At 29.5% G+C, this 26,181-nt stretch overlaps 3 protein-coding genes across 3 annotated transcripts in view; 1 reads left to right on the plus strand and 2 right to left on the minus strand.

Moving 5' to 3' along the window:
• LOC130663027 (uncharacterized) overlaps positions 1–26,181 on the plus strand; it is a 154,099-nt gene that overhangs the window by 7,785 nt on the left and 120,133 nt on the right. The window lies entirely within an intron of this gene.
• Positions 3,283–5,336, minus strand: LOC130663263 (trypsin-1-like). The gene is made up of 6 exons (XM_057462431.1): positions 5,250–5,336; positions 5,014–5,090; positions 4,528–4,622; positions 3,825–4,080; positions 3,605–3,757; positions 3,283–3,516 (listed from the first exon to the last, which is right to left on the minus strand). The coding sequence occupies exons 1-6, from the start codon at positions 5,293–5,295 to the stop codon at positions 3,373–3,375; spliced, it is 771 nt and encodes a 256-aa protein (XP_057318414.1). The 5' UTR covers positions 5,296–5,336; the 3' UTR covers positions 3,283–3,372.
• LOC130663341 (chymotrypsin-2-like) lies at positions 8,185–10,786 on the minus strand. The gene is made up of 6 exons (XM_057462551.1): positions 10,701–10,786; positions 10,465–10,541; positions 9,446–9,540; positions 8,707–8,962; positions 8,487–8,639; positions 8,185–8,398 (listed from the first exon to the last, which is right to left on the minus strand). Exons 1-6 carry the CDS (start codon positions 10,744–10,746, stop codon positions 8,255–8,257), a joined length of 771 nt encoding a protein of 256 aa, XP_057318534.1. The 5' UTR covers positions 10,747–10,786; the 3' UTR covers positions 8,185–8,254.

Below are 26,181 nucleotides of genomic sequence, written 5' to 3' on the forward strand. Positions count from 1 at the left end.
TCCGGATTTTTAATTACGAAAACGAACGACAAGATGACTCTGAAGTTAGCAGATAATTAAAAATTTTCAAATTTTTTCAAACTTCAGTATCATGCGACAACAATGAGTGAGAACGCAGCAGATATGAGACAATTTATAAATTTCAAATAAATAAATAAATTAATTAATTAATTGAAATGATGAAATTGAAGAAAATGCACGTACTCATTTTTGAATAATCTAAATACGCATTAATAATTTTTATTTTACTTACATTTTATTTATCTAATTCAAAATTTAAAAAATTGCCAACTGTCAGCTACATTCACACTAGTACGACACCGAGCACTGGTAGTCCGACAATGGCAAAGAAGATACGATTTACTTAAATAACTTTCTTTACTCGTTTTATGTTAAGTACCGATCAAATTATTGTCACGAAATGTTTGTTGAACGATGGAGAATATTTAAAGACAAAAGTTTTTATTTATTTAAACAAAAAAACACTGAATTTATTTATTTAATTACGAGTAAGACGAGGCCCGAGTATTGTGACGCCAGCGATTTAATGTTGGACGCACTTGCGCAGTTGTAGCGACGCTTGGAAGGACCTGCGCAGTAGCAACGAAAGTGGAGTGCGCACGCGCCCGAAGCTTCCCTTCCCCCACATCCCGCACTGCATTATGGGCCAGTCAGTCTCCCGCTTAACCGAAGCCCCATTGTCGTGATCACTTCAGCTCATTTAAATAATTAATTTATCTATTGTTCAACTCGGTTATTAATGTGATGTTACTTTTAAATTATTATTGATTAATTAACAAATAATTTTCGATATTCAATTGTGAGTGTCAGTGAATATAAGTTCGTAAAAAAATTAAATTCAGTGCCGGCTTAGCTTTCGTATTAAATGACGCCATGTCGATCGTCAGAATTTAAATATAAAAAAAAGTATTTAAACGTGTGTGTTTTATAGAAAATAATATTCTCAAGTGCTTGTTTTAGTGTAGTGATTAATAAGTTGTATTAATTTGATATATTTAATAAGTGTTTGTGTGTTTAATTTATTAATTTGTGCGTCGGTGTTGTACGAGTACTTGCAGCAGAGAATGCGAATGGCGGGAAGAGTGAGTAAATTCAAAAAATTTTTTCAATCAAATTTTTTTTTTCATTTGAATTTATTGAACTTAAAATTTTATTAAGTAATTTATTACTTTCTTACAATAATTTTGTTATTTTAATTAATACCAAATTAATTATTTAATTTATTTAAACAATTAAATTTTGAATTCTCCCGCTTGTTTGAAAAGAGGTCGCTCTTTTCAAAATGGCGGAATTGTAAACAACTTTGAACATTTATTTTTTATTATCATAATCATATGTAAATATTTACATACAATTATTTTACATATAAATATGAATCAAAGGATTAATTTAATATGAATTATAAAAAAGAATATTTGATCACAAGCATTATTTATAATGAGTGGAAAATTATAGCAAATAATTTGCGGCATTTTTATTTTGAATTACTCACAATTGACAAAATAATTGATCGAGGTAATATCAGTTATTTTTTAATTTAATGTAAGTTATTAAATATTATAATCACTTATAATTCACAAAAAAATTTGTCCATCATAATAGATATTTCGAAAGATATACATATATTTTATTTCATACAAATAAAAAAATATGTTCATTACAAATATTAATAAGAAGAAGGATGTCATCTTAGTGCTCGTTTGAGAGAACTAAAAATTTTCTGTTAAAAAAAATTCTACAATAATAATCTACATAATTAATACTTCATAACTAATTAAAAATTATTAAATAACTTCCGGTCAAATAGTTTTATAGGTTATTAAAAATGACCCTAAAGTTTGTAGACTTTTACTTTTTTTTATACTTTATCGTTTTGAAAAAAATACAAAAATTGAAAGACGTCGGCTACTTCAGTATCATAATTAAAATCCATCTCAAACGAGCACCAACGTAACATACTCATTTTTAATAATTTAAAAAATTTTCATAAATTTCATTTGATGATTAATGATTTACTATATGTATATTTTTTAAATTATTGATAGTAATTATGTGATCTGAGTACTCGTTTGAAAGGGCTTTCAATTTCCTATCTAACTAACAAATTATATATTGATCGTTATCATTCAAATATTCTCGCGAAAATTGTCTTCATTAATCATATACATTTTTAAATTATTTTTAATCGCTTAGCAGATAAAAGGCTGTTTTTTGTTTTATCGATAAGGCACCAAAATGTTGGCAAGCAACAATGAAATTTATGTCATAAAAAAAGTCTGCTTAAAAGACTTGACAGAAAAGGTGGCAAAAAGTAATTTAAAAATGAATATCAAATGTCATCTGAACAACTTGTCAAATGAGATGACTTTTTTAAGACGGGGAGAAGAACACAAATTTCCTGACTCCTAGCACCAGCATATGGACGTCTCATATTTACACAAAAAACTTGGCTATGAGTCAGAATAAAATTTGTCTTGTCCTTTTCAAGACATTTTTTTGACATCTTATATTAGTCTCTGTGCTACTTGGGTTACTACAGTTTTTTTTTCCATTGTAGAGCTTAAAAATTTTTTAGCTTTAAGAGATTTTGGAATTTTTTCTAAGCGTAAAAAAATGTAGCAAAAATACATTTTGAGAATTATGTTTCAAAATCTTGTTGTCAGGCTTAAAAAATTCGTCCACATAAATTTATAATCTGTTTCAAATTTGGAAGTTTAACATATCGAACATTTTTGGAATCTATTTGAAATTAATTTTTTTACACGGGTATATGTTTGATATACAGAATTTATTGAAACGTAATTTCAAACTGAGGATATTCTGATTCAATTGGAGTTTTCGAATAATTTTTTTAAAATTTTATGAAACTTAAACGTTGAAAACAAAAGTATTTGTCGATTTAATCACAAGTAGAGTAGATTTTCATTTATTTATATTTTCTAAAGTAAAAAATTGGGTCAAAAAATTGATCTTCGATTTAAACCTCAAATTTAGGCTGCAAATAAACGTATTCTAGAACCTCTGGAACTTCTATGCTGTGCTTATTTCCATTTCGCTAGAGTACGATCGACTTGAGATTAATCTATCATTGAATTTGTCGTCATGCTGTAATCCGTATAATTGGGAATCGGTATAAATGTAAATTTGTGTATATCCAAATCTGCATAGCACTAATTCATGTGTAGTGACATTGAATCGCTAATATGATGTGAAATATCAGAAGGTTAAATTGTTTCAGTACTCAAAATAAATAACACACAGTTAGAGCAAAACTATACAATATAGTTATTATTTTACAAAGATATAAAATTGGTTTGGTAGTTAACAACTTTTCTTAAAATTCGTAACTAATTAAATTGCATGAGCTTTGATCCAATACACATACTCAGTAACTCGTGTGTACACAGTAGGGTATTCTGTGGATGCACAACCCATTGCCCAAGACACAAGACCAATAAGTTTACCGTTAACTGTCAAAGGTCCGCCAGAGTCACCCTTAAACATACGAATAAATCAGTTAGAAATTGTTATTCATCATTAATAATAATTTGCATCATGTTTCAATTACACTAATTATACTTACATGACACGAGCCAATTTCTTCTACTGGGTCGTAAGCACAAACATGAGTATCATATATATTCAAATTTTGATCACCATATTTATTCTCACAATAATCCTGAGCAGCGATAACTATTTTAGCCTTTTGAAGAATAGTTGGACTACTTCCGCCTTCCTGTAGTATTTAAAAAGAAGTCACGTATATTATAGGGGAAAAAATTATAAAATTAACTTCAATTTACCCATAATCGCCCCCAGCCGGACACAACCGCGATAGAATCTTGTGGTATTTCTTCACTTGGATTCGGCAGAGCAACGAAATTCATAACATCACTAACATTAAAGGCTTTTTTAACCTTTAGTAGAGCGATATCATGACGCCATGAATCGACAGCATTATATTTTTCATGTACAACAATTTTCATGACCTCATGAGTTGACTGAGGATTTTTTAAATCGATTGTAGCGGCAACAACTTTTATATCACTTGGGAATTTTCTGTAATTTAATTACATATGTACAGTAATTAACGATTGATATGAATGTTATGACGTTATGATGAGACGATAGGGACAAAATAATAATCCATTTTATAATTATGATTATTTATAGACACTAAAAAATTTGCGGTTCGAAACCGAAGTGAATTATTTAATTCTCTTGGAGTAAAATTTACACCAGTGTTCATTCTAAAATTAAAACACCGGAGTTTAGGTAACAGAGTGAAAGTTTACTCCAAATTCAATCCCGATTTTTTGCAGAGTATACAGGAAATTTTTGTATAAAAAACTTTTCAGAAAATAATTTTATATGCAGAAATTAAAATCGCATTTTACTTTTTTTATGATAAAAATATGAATAGAAAAAGTAAAAATAAAATTTTTTTTTTTTAATTATATTGTCCCGCTCCATGGTATCTCTACCACTATTATTATTTTTATTTACCCTTTAACACAATGAGCTGCTGTGATAACGTAAAATTCACTTAAAATTGAACCTCCGCAAAAGTGAAAAGAGCTATAAGGTGTTTGAAGTGATACCTAAAATAAACATATAAATATTATAAAGAACTACTATGAGTTAAAAAAAAAATTGGTACGAAAACTGACAAAAATTGGCATTTAATTTCATACCGAGTGCACACCGAATGGTGTCGAAATAAATTTCCATTATTAAAGATTCAAAAAATTTTACTGCTATTATATTTTATGATATTCCCGCCGGGTTTTAAAATTTATATGAAAGTATAGTCATTATTAGATCGTAAATTAAAACAGGTAATATTCGAATCTTTTGTCGTGTAAAATATCGAGCAATTATTTTTCAAAAGATTCGCGAAATGCATATTTTTTTTTATCGCTTGAATAATCTTTTGTAAAGTATTCTTAAAAGAGAGTATCAACAATATTGATTACTAGAATATCGACTTACTTGATACGGGATTTCCCCAAGTTGAGCATCATTTCCATTGACAATCCGGCCTTGAAAAGGTTTTGGCAAGACTCCAGCTACGAAATTGCTGAATGTTATTAATTCATCTTAAAGTTTAATTTAAAACTTACAAATTAATATTGTCGATTTATGCTTTCATATATTAGTCATATAGTTAAATTTTATTAAATTATGAATAAATTTAAAGGATTAAAATTTATGTTTTTTTTTAATACCTTGAGTAAGTGCCGCGAAGCTTACGAGTGTCAGTATTACTTTCATAATTACGATGTAAGTAAACAGTTGGAATGACACTTAGGTATTATGTGCGCATATTCTTATTTATATACTCAAAAAACAGATCGGATGAGATAAATACTGATGATAAATCAAAATATCGAGTTTAGATTGTCAGTGAAAAATCAGATAGTCTCATTATTTTATTTTAATAAAGAAAATTGATTGCATTATCGATATGCATCGCGATATATTTTTATCTTTACTTTCGTGATAAAAACTTCGTTTGCGAATGTTTATATATTTATTTTGTTCATATTTCCGTGTTAATTAATACTTTTTAAAAATTATATTAAAAGTACGTACGAGACATCTTTGGTTCATTTTAGTTTATTTTAGCTTCATAAATTATTTTTACCAGTAAACACTTAATTTTTCTATAAATTTTATAAACTACTTTGCATTCGACTTGCAAACTCTTTGACGATAGTAAAGAGGGTATTGCATATCCCGAGTAAAAAAAAAATTGTTTATTCTAAACTTCAAAACGAATCACGACGTACTTTTTTTAAACGATTTTTAAACTTCGGAAAATACGAAGAAGACATTAATTAGCTTAATACTATCAATGAACGTATTTATACTTTTGTAAATTTTTTTCGATATTCTATTAATGATGATTAAGGCCAAGATTTTTTCTTAATTAAAAAATATGACAATTTTTCTATAAGACCAATATTTTCGCCGGAATATCAAACATTTGAAACATTCATTTCAAAATTAAGACAAAAATCTTGTCCCTAATAATGATAAATTTTACACTGAGAGAAAATATAACTTTTAGACATACTGTATATTCTTCTTATAAGAAATTATGCTATTAGAAATTTTCAGTCTGATAAATTTTTGGTGCAAAAATTTAATGACTTTATTAAAAACCATTTTCTTTGCTAGATAGCGTCATAGTAGACATATAGTTTTTTTCTGAGAGTAAAAGATAGATAAAACATCCAATGATTACATGACATTTATTGATAAAATATTCCTAATCAATAACGAAAATTTAATAAAAAAAAGTTATATTTACAACTATTTCATAGGAATTAAATTTAATAATTAATACGAAATTCTTAGATTGTGAGCACCCACATTGAGCGCCATTATTTTGCGCCATCTCTTTCACTAGTATATATCTATTTTTTTTTCTTTTGTAATAAAGTACATATGTAAATCGTAAAGTAAAGATTAAAATGCCTGGCCATTTAGATGATATCCTGTATAATTTTGCATATAGAGACGTACCTTCGTAGACGCCATTAATGACCAAATGTACTTTTTAGATAAGCTTTAAATTCTCAGGAATCACGACATTGGCCGAGACCCAAATTCCGTATCTTAACTTTCTGTGAACTCTGCGTAAAAACCCATTTCTTATCATCATTTATAGATTTTTTTTTTTGATAAATTCTTAACAAATCTCAACTTATTTTTGCCGTTGGCTTCAGTGCATCTCAAACGAGTACCAACATAACATACTCATTTTTAATAATTTAAAAAATTTTCATAAATTTCATTTGATCAATAATTATTTACTATACGTACGTTTTTTAAGTTATTGATAGTAAATATGTGATCTGAGTACTCGTTTGAAAGGGCTTTCAATTTCCTATCTAACTAACAAATTATATATTGATCGTTATCATTCAAATATTCTCTCGAAAATTGTCTTTATTAATCATATACATTTTTAAATTATTTTTAATCGCTTAGCAGATTTAAGGCTGTTTTTTGTTTCATCGATAAGGCACCAAAATGTTGGCAAGCAACAATGAAATTTATGTCAAAAAAAAAGTCTGCTTAAAAGACTTGACAGAAAAGGCGGCAAAAAGTAATTTAAAAATGAATATCAAATGTCATCTGAACAACTTGTCAAATGAGATGACTTTTTTAAGACGGGGAGAAGAATAAAAATTCCCTATGACTCTTAGCACCAGCATATGGACGTCTTATATTTATACAAAAATACTTGGCTATGAGTCAAAATAAAATTTGTCTTGTTTTTGTCAAGACATCTTTATATCTTGAATTAGTTTCTGTGCTACTTGGGTTACTACAATTTTTTCTTCAATTGTAGAGCTTGCAAATTTTTGAGCTTTGAGAGATTTTTGAACTTTTCTGAACGCGAAAAAATGCAGCAAAAATACATTTTGAGAATTATGTTTCAAAATCTTGTCATATGACTTAAAATTCGTCTACATAAAGTTTTAAGTCACTCACATTTTTACTATCGAAATTCTACAAGTTCAACTTGAATTCATAATCTGTTTCAAATTTAGAAGTTCGACATGTTGAACATTTTTGGGATTTTTTTTTTTAACGAATTTTTTTACACGGGTATATGTTTGATATACGGAATTTCAAACTGATTGATATTCTGATTTAATTGGAGTTTTCGAATGATTTTTAAAAAATTTTATGAATCTTAAACGATTCAAAATCAAAGTATTTGTTGGTTTAATCACAACTAGAGTAGATTTTCATATATTAATATTTTCTAGAGCGACAAATTAATTGAGTCAAAAAATTGTACTTCGATTTAAACCAAAATCTAGGCTGCACATGAACGTATTTTAGTACCTCTGGAACTTCTATGCTGTGCTTATTTCCATTTCGCACTACAGAAGTTCAAATGAAGTTCTATTTTTCGACTAGAGTACGATCGACTTGAGATTAATCTATCATTGAATTTGTCGCTATGCTGTAATCCGTGTAATTGGGAATCGGTATAAATGTAAATTCGTGTATATCCAAATCTGCATGGCACTAATTCATGTGTAGTGACATTGAATCGCTAGTATGAAGTGAAATATCAGAAGGTTAAATTGTTTTAGTACTCAAAATTAATAACACACAGTTGAAGCAAAACTATACAATATAGTTATTATTTTACAAAGATATACAATTGGTTTGGTAGTTAACAACTTTTCTTAAAATTCGTAACTAATTAAATTGCATGAGCTTTGATCCAATACACATATTCAGCAACTCGTGTGTACACACTAGGGTATTTTGTGGATGCACAACCCATTGCCCAAGACACAAGACCAATAAGTTTACCGTTAACTGTCAAAGGTCCGCCAGAGTCACCCTTAAACATACGAATAAATCAGTTAGAAATTGTTATTCATAATTAATAATAATTTGCATTATGTTTTAATTACACTAATTATACTTACTTGACACGAGCCAATTTCTTCTACTGGATCGTAAGCACAAACATGAGTATCATATATATTTATATTATGAAGACCATATATTTTTTCACAATAATCCTGAGCAGCGATAACTATTTTAGCCTTTTGAAGAATAGTTGGACTACTTCCGTTTATCTGTAGTATTTAAAAACAAGTCACATATATTATAGGGGAAAAAATTATAAAATTAACTTCAATTTACCCATAATCGCCCCCAGCCGGACACAACCGCGATAGAATCTTGTGGTATTTCTTCACTTGGATTCGGCAGAGTAACGAAATTCATAACATCACTAACATGAAAGGCTTTTTTAACCTTTAATAGAGCAATATCATGACGCCCTGAATCCATACCATTATATTTTTCATGTACAACAATTTTCATGACCTCATGAGTTGACTGAGGATTTTTTAAATCAATTGTAGCGGCAACAACTTTTATATCACTTGGGAATTTTCTGTAATTTAATTACATATGTACAGTAATTAACGATTGATATGAATGTTATGTAGTTATGATAAGATGATAAGGACAAAATAATAACCCATTTTATTATTATGATTATTTATATACACTAAAAAATTTTTGGATTGAAACTGAAGTGAATGTAATCGTTAATTGTTTATTTATTTAATACTCTTGGAGTGAAATTTACACCAGTGTTTATTTTGGTATTAAAACTCCGGAGCTTAAGTAACAGAGTGAAAGTTTACTTCAAATTCACTCCCGATCTTTTGCAGAGTAGACAGGAAATTTCCGTATAAAAAACTTTTCATAAAATAATTTTATATGCAGAAATTAAAATCGCATTTTTCTTTTTTTATGATAAAAATATGAATAGAAAAAGTAAAAAAAAACGACACTATCAGTATTTTTTCTTAAAAAAAATTATATTGTCCCTTTTCATGGTATTTCTGCCACTATTATTATTTTTATTTACCCTATAACACAATGAGCTGCTGTGATAACGTAAAATTCACTTAAAATTGAACCTCCGCAAAAGTGAAAAGAGCTATAAGGTGTTTGAAGTGATACCTAAAATAAACATATAAATATTATAAAGAACTACTATGAGTTAAAAAAAAAATTGGTACGAAAACTGACAAAAATTGGCATTTAATTTCATACCGAGTGCACACCGAATGGTGTCGACATAAATTCTCATTAATAATGTACCTGAAGATCGGAACGTTTTTCACGCAACGAAAATGAAAAGAATTTATGTAATTTGAATCTAAAAGTGACTTAAGGGGTAGTTGAGGGTGGCCTGCAATTATCGGCTGACGTGCGAAACATTTCAGAAATCCAGATCCCGTAGATTTTCACTTTTCATTTCGTTTTTTTATTTTCGTTCCACGAAAAACGTTCGATTTTCAAGTAAATCATTAATAAAAATTCAAAACATAGTCATTATTTCATCGCAAATTAAAACAGGTAATATTCGAATCTTTTGTAGTGTAAAACATCGAGATTTCCGTGAAAATCGGAACGTTTTTCGCGGAACCCTCAACTACCCCTTAAGTAACTTTTAGAGTTAAATTACATAAATTATTTTCATTTTTGTTGCGTGAAAAACTTTCTGATCTTCAGGTACATACATCGAGCAGTTATTTTTCAAGAGATTCGCGAAACGCATATTTTTTATTATTATTTTTTTTTATCGCTTGAATAATATTTTGTAAAGTATTCTTAAAAAAGACTATCAACAATATACGTACCTGAAGATCGGAACGTTTTTCACGCAACGAAAATGAAAATAATTCATGAAATTTGTGTCTAAAGGCGAATTTAGGGGTAGTTAGGGGTGGTCTATCATTTTCGAGTGACGTGCGAAACACTTCCGAAATCTAGATCCAGTAGATTTTTTACTTTTCATTTCTTTTTTCTTATTTTTGTTCCGCGAAAAACGGTCCGATCTTTAGGTACATAACAATATTGATTACTAGAATATCGACTTACTTGATACGGGATTTCCCCAAGTTGAGCATCATTTCCATTGACAATCCGGCCTTGAAAAGGTTTTGGCAAGACTCCAGCTACAAAATTGCTGAATGTTATTAATTCATCTTAAAGTTTAATTTAAAACTTTCAAATTAATATTGTAGATTTATGTTTTCATATATTAGTCATATAGTTAAATTTTATTAAATTATGAATAAATTTAAAGGATTAAAATTTATGTTTTTTTTTAATACCTTGAGTAAGTGCCGCGAAGCTTACGAGTGTCAATATTACTTTCATAATTACAATGTAAGTAAACAGTTGGATTGATACTTAGGTATTATGTGCGCGTATTTTTATTTATATACTCAAAAAACCGATCAGATAAGATGAATACTGATGATAAATCAAAATACCGAGTTTAGATTTCAGTAAAAAAAATCAGACTCTGCGTAAAAATTCATTTCTTATCAACATTTATAGATTTTTTTTTTTTTGATAAATTCCTGACAAATCTGAAGTTATTTTTGCCGCTGGCTATTAAAGATTTATTTCGTTTTTAAAGTTTGAAAACTTATATATATAAGAGTAATTATATAATTTAATGTTTTATATCATTATTGTAGCTTAATATACAATTCTAATATTAAGTATATTGAAAACTTTTGATTATTAAAATTACTTCCTTCTATTTAAAATGAAAAAACTTATGATTGAAGGTTTTAAAGTTGTTTTATAAAAGATTATGTTGACTTTCATAACTTTAAATCAAAGAAAAAATCTTTTAGTTTTATAGTATGATAAATGTTCAAAGTTAATAAAATTTAATTAGTTTTAATCGTACAATAATAATTAGAAAAGAATGCGATCTTAGAAATGAATGCATTTTTTATCGAAACTATTAATTATTATGTCAAAGACCTTACATATATGATCTTAAAGTATCTTCATTGAAAAATATTCTTCAGATATTTTTTCGCAAGTAAGATAAAAGACCCATTACTCGCTTATTTTTCATTGGAGTGAAAATAAACCACTCAATATAAATTAGTAAATGAAATAAAAAATATTTTTTTTTTACAGTAATTTTGTGTAGTTTTAAACATTAGAATATAATTTTGATCTAAAGAATACTGTTGATAATTAATTATGATTAATTTATTAAATATGGTCGTTGTCTCTTAAATTTGAAATAGTGAAAATAGTGACTATTTACTGTTTACTAGTGAAAAGAATGTGAGTAATTCAAATAATGGTAGAGTAGAGGTGCCATTTGTAGCCACTGCTCCATTTTTGGACATTTGATACTTTATTTTAATTAATTAAATAGCATTGAAAAAAAATTTCTATTGTGATAGTGTGTTAACACACGAAAAAATATATCTCCCGGCAAAATAGTAGGGGAGGAGGGGGCAAAGTAGGCCCTTAAAAATTTTCAAAACTTCAAAAAATATGGGGGCAAAGTGGGTCCCTCAAAATTTTCTATACACCAATAAATTCGGACGGATAATAAGCTTATCGAAATTTCTTATATAATGAGGGCTAAAATAGACCACCAAAACTGTTCATTAGATATAATTTATTAAGAAAGTTAAAGATGATAAAATTACGTTTTAAAGTTATATCGCAGCAGACTATTAAAATGACTTTTATACTATTAAAATACAATTGTTTTATAGTTATTTACAAATATCACACGTGTAAAGAATAAAAAATATCAAATCCGAAATTTTTTGGAGGACTCACTTTGCCCATAATTTTCAATTTTTCAATTTTACTGGACGCAGCATAATGAAGTGAAAATAAGTATCAAGGGTCTAAAAAGAAGTAAATGCGTAAAAAAAATGAATGACATTATAATTATTTTCCTTAAGGCCCCCCTCTCCCCTATATATCCGGCTTATATCTTTAGTATTGTCGTATGTATGCTATATTCCCGAATATATCTTTTTCCGTGTGGGTTAGCGTATCTTCGAACACATTACAAAATTAATTATGTCATTACGTATTTTACAAATTATTTTATCTAAAGAATTTCTCAGTAATCAAAACTAGCTCTAAAGTGGCCACTTAATTTACTTTGATAAGTCGAATTCTACGATATTTAGATTCACAATTAATTATTTATCAATGATAATTTTTTACTTGGAATTTTTTTCTATTACAATTATAAAAATGCTTTAATCAGTTAAAGTGGGCGACTAATGATACTGATCAGGCTTAGGGTCTTTCAGTTTATACGGAGACTTAATTACTCAATAATTCAAAATTCCCAATTATACAATTCTCCATTATTTTTTTTTTTTTTCTGAAAACGAGAGAGAATAGAATGTGATTTGGTGAATTTAGCCAGGAGTTTGGGAGTGGCTCGTAAACCAATTCGATTAACTCGGCCGTCTATCTCTGTAGTAGTGAGAAATTTGATCGATTGCTACGCGAAGAGAAATGATTGGGTATCCATGACTTTAAGAACTCACCTGATGGCTGATGGCTAATGTAGTTGGTAACATAATAATTCCTTTATTTTTATCTCAATTTATCTGGTGATTTGTAAAATTACTTTAACCTCATAACTTTTTTTTATTTACTGATTTAATGCGATCATTTATTCCGGTCATGTAAAAAAACAAATTCAAGTCCGAGTAGTGTCCGGTGTTAAATTTAACTCTTCATTGTATTATTAGGTTACAGAGAGTGATCGTTTTTCTCAGATAATATTATTGTTAACTTTTCGAAATAAAAATTTACTGAAAAAAAGTAAATAATTTTGTTTGTAATAAACTTTAGCTTAGTATGGGATTGTGGTAGATTGTAGGTTGTAGGTTGTATCTGTATATTGAATTTTCTCGTTTCATTCTATTTTCATTTCAGTTAGACAGCTCTCTGATCACATCAAAACCCGCTATCTGTACTTTACAGAGCAATGGTCCATCCCAACCGTAAAAGCTTTCTCCTTCGTCTAGTTTGTTCATGCTATATAGTTTTTCTTTTTTTTTAAAATAAGTTATTAGTTTTGAAGAATTTCGTTTTGATAATACAGGAAATAAAACTTCCAAAAATATGAATGCGATGTATTACATTCTTACGTACACTCGAAAAATGTAAATAGTTACGATAACTAAACAGTTGTCATGCAGTGATAACTGCCCAGTATTTCAATTAGATTAAACGCTTAAATTGAGGTGTTTTAGTTTCTGCAACTCGGAATTTTTCCGAGCGTAACGATTTTGTTTCAGGTTGTAAAGTACTTGACTTACTATTTATTTTTGAGAAAAACAAGATATCTCTAGAGGGGAAAAGGGAAAGAGAGAAAGAGGGAAGCTCACTTGAATTTAGATTTGAGATGATATCGAAATTGCTTGACTTAATCGTTTTGATTCAATTTAGATAACAAAGATAATTAGATTGGAGTTCAAATAATGAACAGAAACATCAAAATTGTATTTTTTAACCATCCAGGGTAAAAAATATCATTCAAATTTGTATTTTTTTTACTTGAATGGATACACTGAGAGAAAAGTGCATGGTTGTGGTAACTAGAAAGGGATGAGAATGAAAAAATAGTCATCTTAACTAATATTTCTAGTTTCTTGAACTATATCATAGTGCCCGAAACTATTTGAAACTAGTAGTTCTAACTAAGCATTAGTAACATTTTTTGTTTTGTTGTGGTAACTATTTAATATTATTTCTTAGAACTTATACTTCAGCAGAATCACAAATATTTCAGTAATTGTACGATTATAATTTCATTAATTTAGCATCATTTAAGTCGTCGACGAATATAATTAAGGATTTTTCTTCATTATTTTTTTGTAATAAGAATACCATTTTTTACTTAGTTACGTTCGCTATTGTCATTGTTCATTGAACTATAACACAGTTAAAACAACTATGATATCATCGTACATTTTACAACTATATATTAGTTATCTGAACTGAGGGTAATAGTGCAGGCTTCATTGAACTATGTTTTTCATAGTTCAGAAAACCAGTTTTTTCTCTCAGTGTAGCAAGTAGGCTAAATTAGCCAAAAGCTGGTCAAAAATGTATGAAAAAGACATTTGATTTTGACGTCTACGGCCAACTGAACCTACTTGGTATCCATTTAAGTCAAAAAAGTCAAATTTGACATGGGCTTGGCTTAGTTGACTTAAATTTAACTCTAACGGTCAAATTCATATTTTTTTTTGACCCGGGGTAGTTTCAATTTTTGGTATTCTCTGTTGCTTATTGTAAGAAAATAATATAGAAGTGCTCAAAGACAACGTTTTTAAGTTTCCCATGTTCAAAAACACCTATTGAAATGTTATAATATTTTGAAGAATATATGCATAGATATGTATGCATATACAATTCTTTTTATATTTTATTTTTAACGACGTACTCGTCTGATTCTTTTTTCGCCTCAGCTTTGTGATTATAAAATTATGAGAATCAGTGAATATAAAGTAACAAAAAGAAAAAAATAGTAGTCAAGTGGAATTGCTACTTTTCAAATATTCTAAAATAAACTTTGTGTGAATGAAGGAAAGTAATTTTAATTTAAGCTTTATTATACTCATCATTTTTATTCCGAACTGAATGTCAAAGGTTCATAAAGGTATAAATTTTCTATGAAATAAAGAAAAAAGGACTGGAAAAGGCATGAAGGAGTTTTTAGATTTTTTACATAATTAAAAATTCTCAATATTTCATATGATCCAATTAAATTAAATTTTTGTAGATAAAATGATTCAGTAGAAAAGTTAAAAGTCTGGATATTAAATTAAATTGGTTTGTATTGAGAAAAAAATTCGTAATTGATAGATAATTAATGATAGACAGATAGATTTCAATATAAGGATTCTTTGATCGTTTAATTAAATGTAATTCAAAGTAACTTTGTACTTGAGATGAATAGCAAAGTTGAGAAAGAAAAAAGGTTAATCATTATCGTTGTAGGAAGTATTTTTAAGAATAATTGCACTATATACCCTGATAGCCTCACATTCTCTTAAAAAACTTGCTGTCAGATTAACGTCAAATTCTGCTGTTCCAAGTTTTGCCTATAATTTGAGTACATGAACTAACAATTGACGTAAATCTAAAGTCGTGATAAGAATGAAAGTCAAATCAGAAGTTTCCATGTACCTGAAGATCGGAACGTTTTTTGCGGAACGAAAATAAAAGAACAAAATGAAAAGTAAAGTATCTACTGAATCTAGATTTCTGAAATGTTTCGCATAGGCACTAGTATGTTAGCCGAAAATAGTAGCCACCCCCAATTACCACTCGTCACCCTTAAGCAGTAGAATTTCATAAATTTTTTCATTTTCGTTGCGCGAAAAACGTTCCGATCTTCAGGTACATAAGTTTCCTTCAAGTTGCGGAAAAAACTTGAAGATCAGAATTTTACTTCTTATCGACTACAAGTTACCGTCAAATATTCGCACTACCGAGTTTTGGCAGTAAACTTGACATCTTATTTCGGGTGTAGATTTCCGTCAGCTTGCGATAAAAAATAGCTATCAGTGTGCTTTCATCAGTAAAGTGAATTTTCCGATACTACGAAGGAAGATTTCTTCACTTACCGTCTTGCGCAAGCTCCAGAGTTAAACAGAGAGTACTACCGACTCAGCTAAATTTATCAACAGCACATAATATCACAGATAGCTCCTGTATCGACTGTAAAAGCTTTTTAGATAGCAGCTACAGCAGAGGGTTGTTTTATTTGTAAAAAAGTTTTATATAGAAGGCAAAGCTTTTTCTTAGTTATCGACAGATTTTATCTACAAGATTTTATGTACCGTAGAGGGTGCACAAAAAAAAACCATTCACTTTATAAAGAGTCTGTAGTCATTGTTATTATTTTAATAATATTTATTCAAAGTTCAAGTACAAAAAGTTTATTTTTTTTCGCATGAATGGAACAGGTATATATATATATATAGTCAGCTTTTGAGTTTGGTTTTATATAAAGAAAAATATAAATCAACAAATTCTCTTTTTAAAGTGCCCTTATCCTTTAAAGTATTCAACCACCTTAGAGTCCTCGAACTGGTACAATTCTATCGAGAGCTCTTTAGATGCTAATTGGCCGGTCAGCCCTTTGTGAAAATTTTTTCAGCTGAATAGTACACCGCAATTTTCACATAGATCTATATGCTCATATTTTTTCTTCACGGGTGTCGATTTCGAAAATCTTTGTGTTTCCAAATCATATATGAGGAAAAGCTGATTTATTTGAACAATTTCTATTGAAAAACTGATAAAATCTAATCAAAAGTGTCAAAAACTATTAAAACTATTGAATGTTTATTAGTTTCTAATAGATATTCATTAATTTCTATAGTTTTTGGAACTTTCCATTGAATTCTATCAAAGTTTTTCGATAGGGAGATCAGTTGAATTTATTTAAGTCTAGGTTTAATTGCACATAATCAATTGATTGGGTCATTTATATCTTTGAAAAAAAATACTAAAAGGAAGTTTTTTTTTACTTCGAAAAGCACAAGTGTAATTGGTTTTCAAATTGAATTAGACCTTAGTCTTGATGAGCTTCCTCAATCGCCATAAGAATCATTCGAATCGATCGATCTGTTCAAGAGTATTATAGATAAAATGTTGATTATACACACAGACACAGGAGCTTTCTTGAAAATGCTCGAAAATTTTCCATCACCGCCAAAATTCGCTCAATAGAAAAAATATTTTTCTAAATTTCGATTAAAGCCAATCATCTTTTTATTCCCAAAAATTTTTCAAACATCGCCCGCGTAAAATTTTACAAATCATTTCTTATTTAGCTGTCTATTACTTATATAATGTAATTAATGATAAATTGTTGAACCTTAACTTTATTTCTTTACTTTATATTCCCCATTGGATGTCCAGTTAATTGTTGGTAGAGACAGAAAAAGAAATCTCAAGACGTTGCTTGATCTGTCGTTTTACCCATTGTTTTCTTTTATATTTTTTTATTGAACATGACTTCTTCTTTAGTCGCGTTCAAATTTCCGTTGAGTTTTTTGTTTAACTGAAAGTAAAAGCGACCTTCTGTTGCCGGATCTTTTTACCAACTCGACTGAAGCATTTTTCACGTTGAAATAAAGACTTTGTCTCGCACTATTTCGTTCAATACTTTTTTTTTCTTTTCAAATTTCTAGTGAGTGATCGATTTTGAATCAGATTTTTTAAACATATTTTCCTTTCGCTCTCTTGTATATTAATGATTATAATATAATACCCGGGATCTTATTTTTGTAGTGGTAGAGGTTTTGATCTCTAGAGAGATGGTTGATAACCACTTTTCTCTCAGCAGCAGCATAGTCTGATTCATATTTAAAGAAACCACTTCTCTGATCTATTCGTTCTTGTTAATAGCGTGTGTACTAGCGCTCTCTTGGGAATCTGTGGTATAATAATGTTGACACAGCCGATGTGTGCAGCTCGAAAATTCTAAATATCAAGTCTATTCTTTATATTTCAAGTCATTCTCGATTTAACTCTGTAAAAAATCTTTGAAAAAAATGTAGAAGAATATATTCTAGGGTTAACTCTACTCTAAGAAGAAAGAAGTCGAATTCATTTCTAGAAAATTTGAGTAATTATAATATCAAGACTTCAAGTTAATTTTGAAATTATTTCGCGATTAGTAATTTTGGATACTTGTTATCTAATATAAGACGGCGCCGTTAAGAATTTCATTAGCTTAATGTTGCTAAATAGAGATGAAAATTTGAATGAAAAAAAAATTATTTTTACTTTTTTTAGTTTTTCGAACAGCCTAGAATATTTGTGAGACATAAAATAATATTTTGTCTTTGAAAATCAGAAAACTTCGCAGGAATTGAATTAAAAGAAAATTTGCAATTGTTGTCACGGGTTCAACTTGCCCCGGTCAGTAGGAAATTTTAATCAAAAACTTTCAAAGTATGTGTTTTCGTTTTGAGCTGAAAAATTCTGTTTTTGAATTTCTAAATTTGAACGAAAAATCATAAAAATCAAATTCTGTTTCGCTATATATTATATTATATTTTACCAGTGAAATTTTCAATTATGTAAGCATTCAGGTGTCAATTATGGATTTTAATCCGAAATATATCATATAAAATTAATGTTAGCAAATGAGTAGACAACACGCAAGTGAGTTGTGTCGCTGAAAATTTCCACGAGAATCCTTTGTATATTGGATGTAATAGTTGCACCTACAAGTAAAGAAGACGTACAAATCAGTATAGTATGAGGGGTTGAAAGTGGCACCAGCAGAAATATCCATCTAGATTGGGGAAGTCTTCGTAGCGTTAATGGAAGAAACGACTATGTTGCCTTCATTGGATACGAGAGGCTGTACAAGCGACGCGACAAACTCCCCCACAATTGTGACTTTAACAGTCTGATGAAATGGTTCGTCAAGAACACCAAGCGTGATGCTGATGAAAAGCCTATCGGACACAGGCTTTTACTGACAACTTTTTATTTAGCTTTGATGATCAATGATTGTAGACTGCGCTGCAAAATAGCATTAAAAAAAAGAGCCTTTCATCTTATAATAGTAACTTGAGTCAAAGTGTCAAAGGAAGGTCTAACGTCTGAGGTCTAATGATTCAACTATAATTGAACCTTGGATTTTTTAAAAGATGATGAAAATAAATATTTTGAGAAATTCCTTTTCTAATGGAATTGTGAAATGACAGCATTCGGCAAAAATATATTTTTTTCAATAGAAAAAAATAGTTACACACCTCAAATGCTAAGCGTTGAGTTTTGCTTTCTAAGGTTACTTAAAAATTATGTACCTCAAGATCGGAACGTTTTTTTGCAGAAAGAAATTAAAAAAACGCAATGAAAAGTAAAAAATCTACTGGATCTAAATTTCTGAAATATTTCGGATCGGTACTTAGAAGTCAGCCGAAATTTACAGCCACCCCCAATCACCCCCTAAGTCTTTTAAGCAGTCAAATTTGATCAATTTTCCATTTTCGTTGCGCAAAAACCGTTCCGATCTTTAAGTACATTAAAAATTTATCATTTGCTCTCATTAAATCTCATCGAAAATTTATAAACTACAGCCGTATAGTAATACAAGTACACTTTTACAGAGAGATCATTTGTCTAACACTACGGCTGCCCAATTTCAAAACACAGTAAGTGACAAATTTTCCGAAATCGACTTTTTAGTATTTTTAGTTCCAGTGGAGTCTTCTGAACATGATTCGATTCATATTTCAAAAATTTTATTTTCGTCAGTTACTGTGTTTTGAAATTGGGCAGCCGACAAGTCCCTAGACCTTTTCAGGACGTCCATGACATATTCCGAAAAACTCAATCGCTTTGACTTTTTTTTTGGCATTAGCTTTAGATTTTTATAAAAAATACTTTGTTTCAATACTTCTGCTATTTGTCTACAATTAAAGAAAAATTACAGGAATTTTTTTTCAATTAATTGGAAGAGTTTTGGGGGTAAAACAATAAAAATTCAAAAATGACCTTAATAAGGATTGCCCTAATATGTATGTATAGATGGGATATAACGAGTCTTGTGGATACGATAATGCCTATAGTTCTAAAAGGATTTGAATGAAACTTTACTTACCTCCTTTTTTTTTTTTAAGATATTGACTTATTTAAAAAAAAAAAAAAAAAGAAGAATTGCCAATATCCCAACATAATGACACTCAGGTCGATATAAACTTGGTCAGTGTCGGCACAAAGTGCCAATAAAGCCGTAGGATAATAGGGAGCCTTTGGATCATGGAATGAAAAACGCGACGGTAGTCAAGTCGTGATTGCTTTTGGCAATTGGACATCTGTGTCACATCTTCTTCTTCAACATAACTTTAATTCTCAACCAATTCTCATTTTCAGTCTATCCAAGTGAAATATTTGAATTTATTTTAAAACCAATATAAATTTATCATCAACTGTGTGTTAAATTGAATCTACTAGTGATTATACAAACTTCGTTTAGTTAAACTTTTTTAATTTTATTTAAAACATGTAAGTGTTCATTGTATATAAATATGTATGAACTAGATGAATGTGGACTTGACCATCGGCTGAGAAAGTTTCTCTAAAGTTTTCGATCCCTAAAACTGAATAATTCACTTGCTCGAGAATTACCAACGTAAATGTGTCTAATGATGGCCTGTACTGTAAGAAACTTGGTAATTCCGGTGTGACCCGTGACTCATTCGTGGTCAGTCTCGACCTTTATTCTCTTCACTGCATTACGATTGCTGTCTAGACTTGAGGACCAAAATCTTTATTACAGATGCAAATTTCACTGCGCGTCCAGTTTCTTAAGTGTCTTAGAATTCTTAGCTCTTTTGTATATTCAAAGTTAAATTTAATTATATAAGAGACTTATTCAGAATAATTACATCGTAGTATTGTTACTTGATACCAGTTTTAGCAAAAACTTTCAGAGTAAAAAATAGTCATTACATTTCTTTGCTATTTGCCAGCTGCTTCGTAAAGTTTATAGCGTTGCAATTAAGATGATAAAAAAGGCACGAGCGTCATTTACTGGCTTATTCTCCCTATTCTATGTATGTACTTTCATAGTAATAAATTTTTAGTCGAGTATTAATCCAAATGTTGCATTTGGATCCAAATAGATGTGAGAAAAAATAATGTAAAGTAGGTATAGAGTTTTCTGTGTAGTCTACGTATTTCACTCAAGGTAGTCCCGAGGGTGTAACCCGAGGGTAGGAGAAAGAGAGATATTCCTATGCTTAGACTTCATACCTCTGCATCTGTAAATCACACGAGGTGCTGGCAAGGACAGCCACTTTCCAGAAGTGTCTCTACATCAAGAGCTTGCGGTGTTGTAAGCTTGTTCGCGTTTCAAACTGTTTGTGTCTTTGGAGTTTATATTTTACAAAACCACTGATATTTATTGTCTATAACATGAAATCTCAAATACAGGATCTTGATATTGTCATAGAATATCAAAATTTAAGGAGATGTGAAGTAGTTTTTGAAAGATTATTTACGATAATTGAAAGTAGATGTAATCATACTAATTATTCTTCTTTTTAATCAAAATAAAAACCCGGTCTAGTATTTTTTTTATAACTATCTTCCTAAGTTCATTTCAGAAAAACATGTTATTCAATTTTATAGATTTACTGCACTGTTTCCTTCTATAAATTTTTTTTACCCCGACTAGAATGAACAAAAGGGTTGAAAGGTATTCATATTTTTGTGATTCCTCGCTATCTTTATAGAGAAATCAGCTATTATTAACACGATGTTCACGCACGGGCTATTGGTCATTCACACGCAGCCGGCACTGACATTCGGCCCTTTAATTACCACCAATTAATCACAATACCGCGTTGTGCTACCATCGGTTTGAACAAAATTTCAATATTTTTTCTATGATTTTCATATATAAGCTCTCACTACCGTGAAAATCAGTTTTCTTCATTCATAGTCTGCTATTATCAATGGTTTCGGGTTACTTTCCTTACAGTAATTATACCTTAATTTTGAGATCCGTTTTTTCCGCAATTCGTGCAGTAGAAACTGATTTGGGAATTTGTTAATTTTTTCTTTGTGATGGATTCCAACAGTATTTTTATTCACTTTTTACTTTAAATTCATTAGTTAGGTATTTTGTATTGTGTATTCAATCGTTTATCGTTGTCTCGCTATCATCAGCAATGTGCACCCTATACCTACGCTTGATTTATTTTGTCTATTCGGCGAGAACGCTTTTGTTTTCGCTGCAAAGGGAGTTACGTGTATTGTTCAATATCACCATTTCATTTGGCAAAGAACTGTTAATTATGTCAATGTGCATTCCCTTGTTGCACTTTTGTTGTCAATTCCTAATGAAATCATTTGTTTCATCGAGAAAATTATTACTCCCTAATTCTATTTCAGTTAAGATACTTGACTTCTATTAATGTTTTCTTGTTTTCATCCTTTTGATTTAAAAAATAAGGTTATAAATATTCGAGCGATGTGCTCAGTTTGATGATTGACTCACTGTAAATGTAATTAAAATGAGGGAAATTAGTTTTTCTTTGGTGAAGATTAGAGTATACCAAACGCTACGAACGTGATCCAGCCTCTTGAATCGAGCACAGAATTTTAAATGGCCAAGACGTAAAAAGTATGACTAGACGGGCGGCTGATTCTTTTTGCTTCATTTTTATTCTGTATCTTAATTTTTCCCTCGAGCTACGTGGAAGATTAACCTTAATCTCAACATATTTGCATTACAAAAAATATACTCTCTCAATAAAGATTTTTGTCTTTTTCGTCGCATCTTATAACGAACCAGATTTTTAACCCTTTCTTGAATTCTTCTTTCGTGAATCCTGATGACAGATATTCTTAGAATTTTGAATATATTTTCCATCACTTCCTTGCAAAAGATTCAAATTAAATATTGTAATCTTAATAAAAAATGAAGGGTACAATTATTTCCTAGCATCAGTAATGAACAAGTACTTTATTCACCCCTCTAAAATCAAATTTACTTATTTAAAACTTTTGTATTCTTTCACTCAATAGGATTGTACATTGAAAAAAAACGGTGTTAAAATTTACTCACACCGGTGTAACTGTGCTACTTAGCGGTGTTAAAACGGTGTAAATACAAAGTAAATTAACTCCAATTCAAATTTTCGCTGATGTAGTTTGCAAAGTAACTTTCGTCAAAAAATCTGTTTCCTATATTTTATGCAATAGTATTAACATCCAATTGTGGACAAATACTCTTTGGATTTCTCCAAAAATTGGTAAATTTTCGTATCATTAATTTTTGAATGATTGAAATTTTTGTTTGTATTTAAAATACTATTCGACTTCTGATACTTCAAAAATAAAACTACTTTTTTTAATACTTGGAAAAATTTTAATACCGCTATCATTGTTAATTTGACACTATTTTCGGGGTTAAATTAAATACAGAGAACCTTAAAATCAGGACAGCGTGGACTTGAACCGTTTCTTTACAGTATATATATATATGAATATATTTGAAACTCCTGCATTAAAAGTTCAATTTTTGAACACTGTCTTGCGTATCAGAATTTTTGACTATTTTCTCACATAAAGTATAAAAATATTTACTCTCAAACTTTCTTCATCTCTTGTATTGTTTCTTTTTTTATATTAAGTAAAATTGAACTCAAAAAAATTAAGTACAGCAGTAAAAATAAAAAATTGTTGAATACAATACTCACTTTTTCTTCAGGATTTATGAGCATCGCGTGTACCAAAACTCGTCTATTCTATTCTCCATTATTTTCGTAAATTCCAAAGAACTTTATATTTATGTGAGAGAAGCATAATCTGACGCGAAAAGTATATAACCTGCTCACGCATTTTGTACATTTATCGACAAGAGATAGAGTATTACAGCAGCGAGAGTAAAAATAGTACTTTACAATTATGTGAATCGGCTTTCATGCGTCATCGCATTGTTCCCCTTCAATGTTGATGCAGACACGACCATTAGCTAATCCTATCCATTATATACTCAAAAAATTTTTCTCTTTCAAAAATCGTATTAAAGCAATTTCACGGAAAAAGGGAAAAAAACTAATACTTAGTAGAAGGGTGAAGATAAGAAGAGAATGATGCAAGAAATAATGGCTTTATCGAATTTTTAATAGAAACTTTTATTTCTATATTCTATTCAAATCTCAGACCTCAGTGACGTCAAAAATTCCGATTTCTCAATTTTTTATCTTTCATCATCTTCAATAAAATTAAATGATTGAAAAAATTATTGCAAAATTTTGACTTCATTACAAAGCTTAGAAAAGTTCAGAAATTGAGCTTGCGATTTTAATTTAAAAATTTCCATTTATTATTTCTTACTGTAATTGGGGTCTGCACTCGGAATAATTAATTTTTTTGAGCAGAGTTTCTTGTAAAGTTTTTTTACTGAGTCAAGTTTTTCCAAATTGAATTTTTCCTTGTATCGATTAGATCATTACAATGTTGTCAAGGGTGGACTAGTGACAACTGACATATCTTGCGTGTCACGTTACTTGGTCAAGCAAATCGACGTAATATATCTTCATGATACCTGATATGCCCTCACAAGTTTATCCTTCCTGTCATCAATTAATATCATGTTTTTTTTTCTTATTTGATAAATCGCAATCGTTAATTCATTGAAGAAAAAAAAACAGGAATATTCATTAATTTATTTGCAAATAAATTTACTCTATAATACTTATGCTGAGATACAAGCATATTTTAAATTTATTTCCACTGCTAAAATTTTCACCCAGGAAAGTTATTGATTAGAATCAGATTTTCATAGCTCAGGTTGCCGACAGATGTTAAAGTTTTGAAGTTGAGTTATTGCTCCCAACTATTTTCGAGTTGGCATCAGACTTTGTGTGTTTCTGTGTGGCAAACACGTGAGGTGGAACGTCCTACCTTCTTTCATGGGTAAACTATTTTTCACCAGATCTACATGTGGAAGTTTAAATTTTCACTTCTAAACAGGGCAGGAATTTAAACTTCTGGTGCGGGTGTAGTGAAAAATCTTATGTTGTTCTAGCCAATCAAGGTGAAGTTAGACGTGTGCTCTTGGTCTCAAATTTCCTTTTTCCTTTAAAAAATAAGACATGATTCCAAGTTTTATTTGAAGCCTTCATGTCCGAAGAACTCGTAGACCCGGAAATTAAGGATTGACTTGAATAACAAGTAGTTTGTTCCGTTTTTATTTATTAATTTGTTATAGTAATTACATGATTTTTCATATTGTTAGTGACTCCAATATCAAACCCTGATTAAATTTCTTTGTTCCGCAAAGCCAATTATTTTGGAACACCATAAGCTCTAATCTAATCCCAAGACAATAGGTCTGTTTACCCTATGGCGGAGAACTCACCGTTTATCGCAAATGTGCAGTATATTGATTCAGTGATTAAGGATCCATTGAAACCAACAATAACACTGATGATCAAGGTGTCATTTGATCACATAAAGTTTAGTTTTCATCATATTCTCTTGAAAGCTTATAAATGTATAAATTTATTCGTCACGATAAGAATTTACAGAGGTACGATATTTTACATTCTGATGTTCTGCAGTGGATATTTTATCTTCACCAACGGATTCTATTCGAATATCCCTTGAGCGATGGGTATTTTATGTCGACATTTAAATCACCATAATCGTATTGCACTGATTTTATTATTCTGAGAAAATTTACGGTTCTTCAAAATTCAAAGACTAACTCAAAAAAAAAAGTGTAGTACATTAAATAAAAAGAAAGAAAAGTTACTCAAGGCTGTTAAAATTTTTATAATTCGTAATTAAAATTGATATAACAAAATTCTAATGTAGTATTGTCTTTTAATCATTTTTTTGGGTCGATACTACTCGGTTGATTGTTGCTGTATCCATCAGAACTAAATTTTCTTTTTTTTTTCAATTAAATTATTTAATATCTAAGCCACAGAACACAAATTTATACACAGTATCATACTAAAGTAGGGGAGAGAAGGATATTGTAGTTTTCATTTCATGAAAATTCCCCTAAAAAAAAAAACTAAAGAAAAAAAATGTTTCTGTGATTTCCACCCCCACCACCCTGTAAATTTTTTTAATAACATGTTAACTATTAACTCATACGTACAATGTGTCAAATAATAATTTTATCCAAAGTACGCCAATAAATAGGGTAAAAGTAACGCTTTTGGTTACCTTAGGGCCAGTTTTGGACACTTCAAAAATTAAAAAAAAATAATTTTCAAACTACGCAATGACATA

This window comes from Microplitis mediator, chromosome 1, assembly GCF_029852145.1.
Source record: "Microplitis mediator isolate UGA2020A chromosome 1, iyMicMedi2.1, whole genome shotgun sequence".
NCBI classification, from domain to species: Eukaryota; Metazoa; Arthropoda; class Insecta; order Hymenoptera; family Braconidae; genus Microplitis; species Microplitis mediator.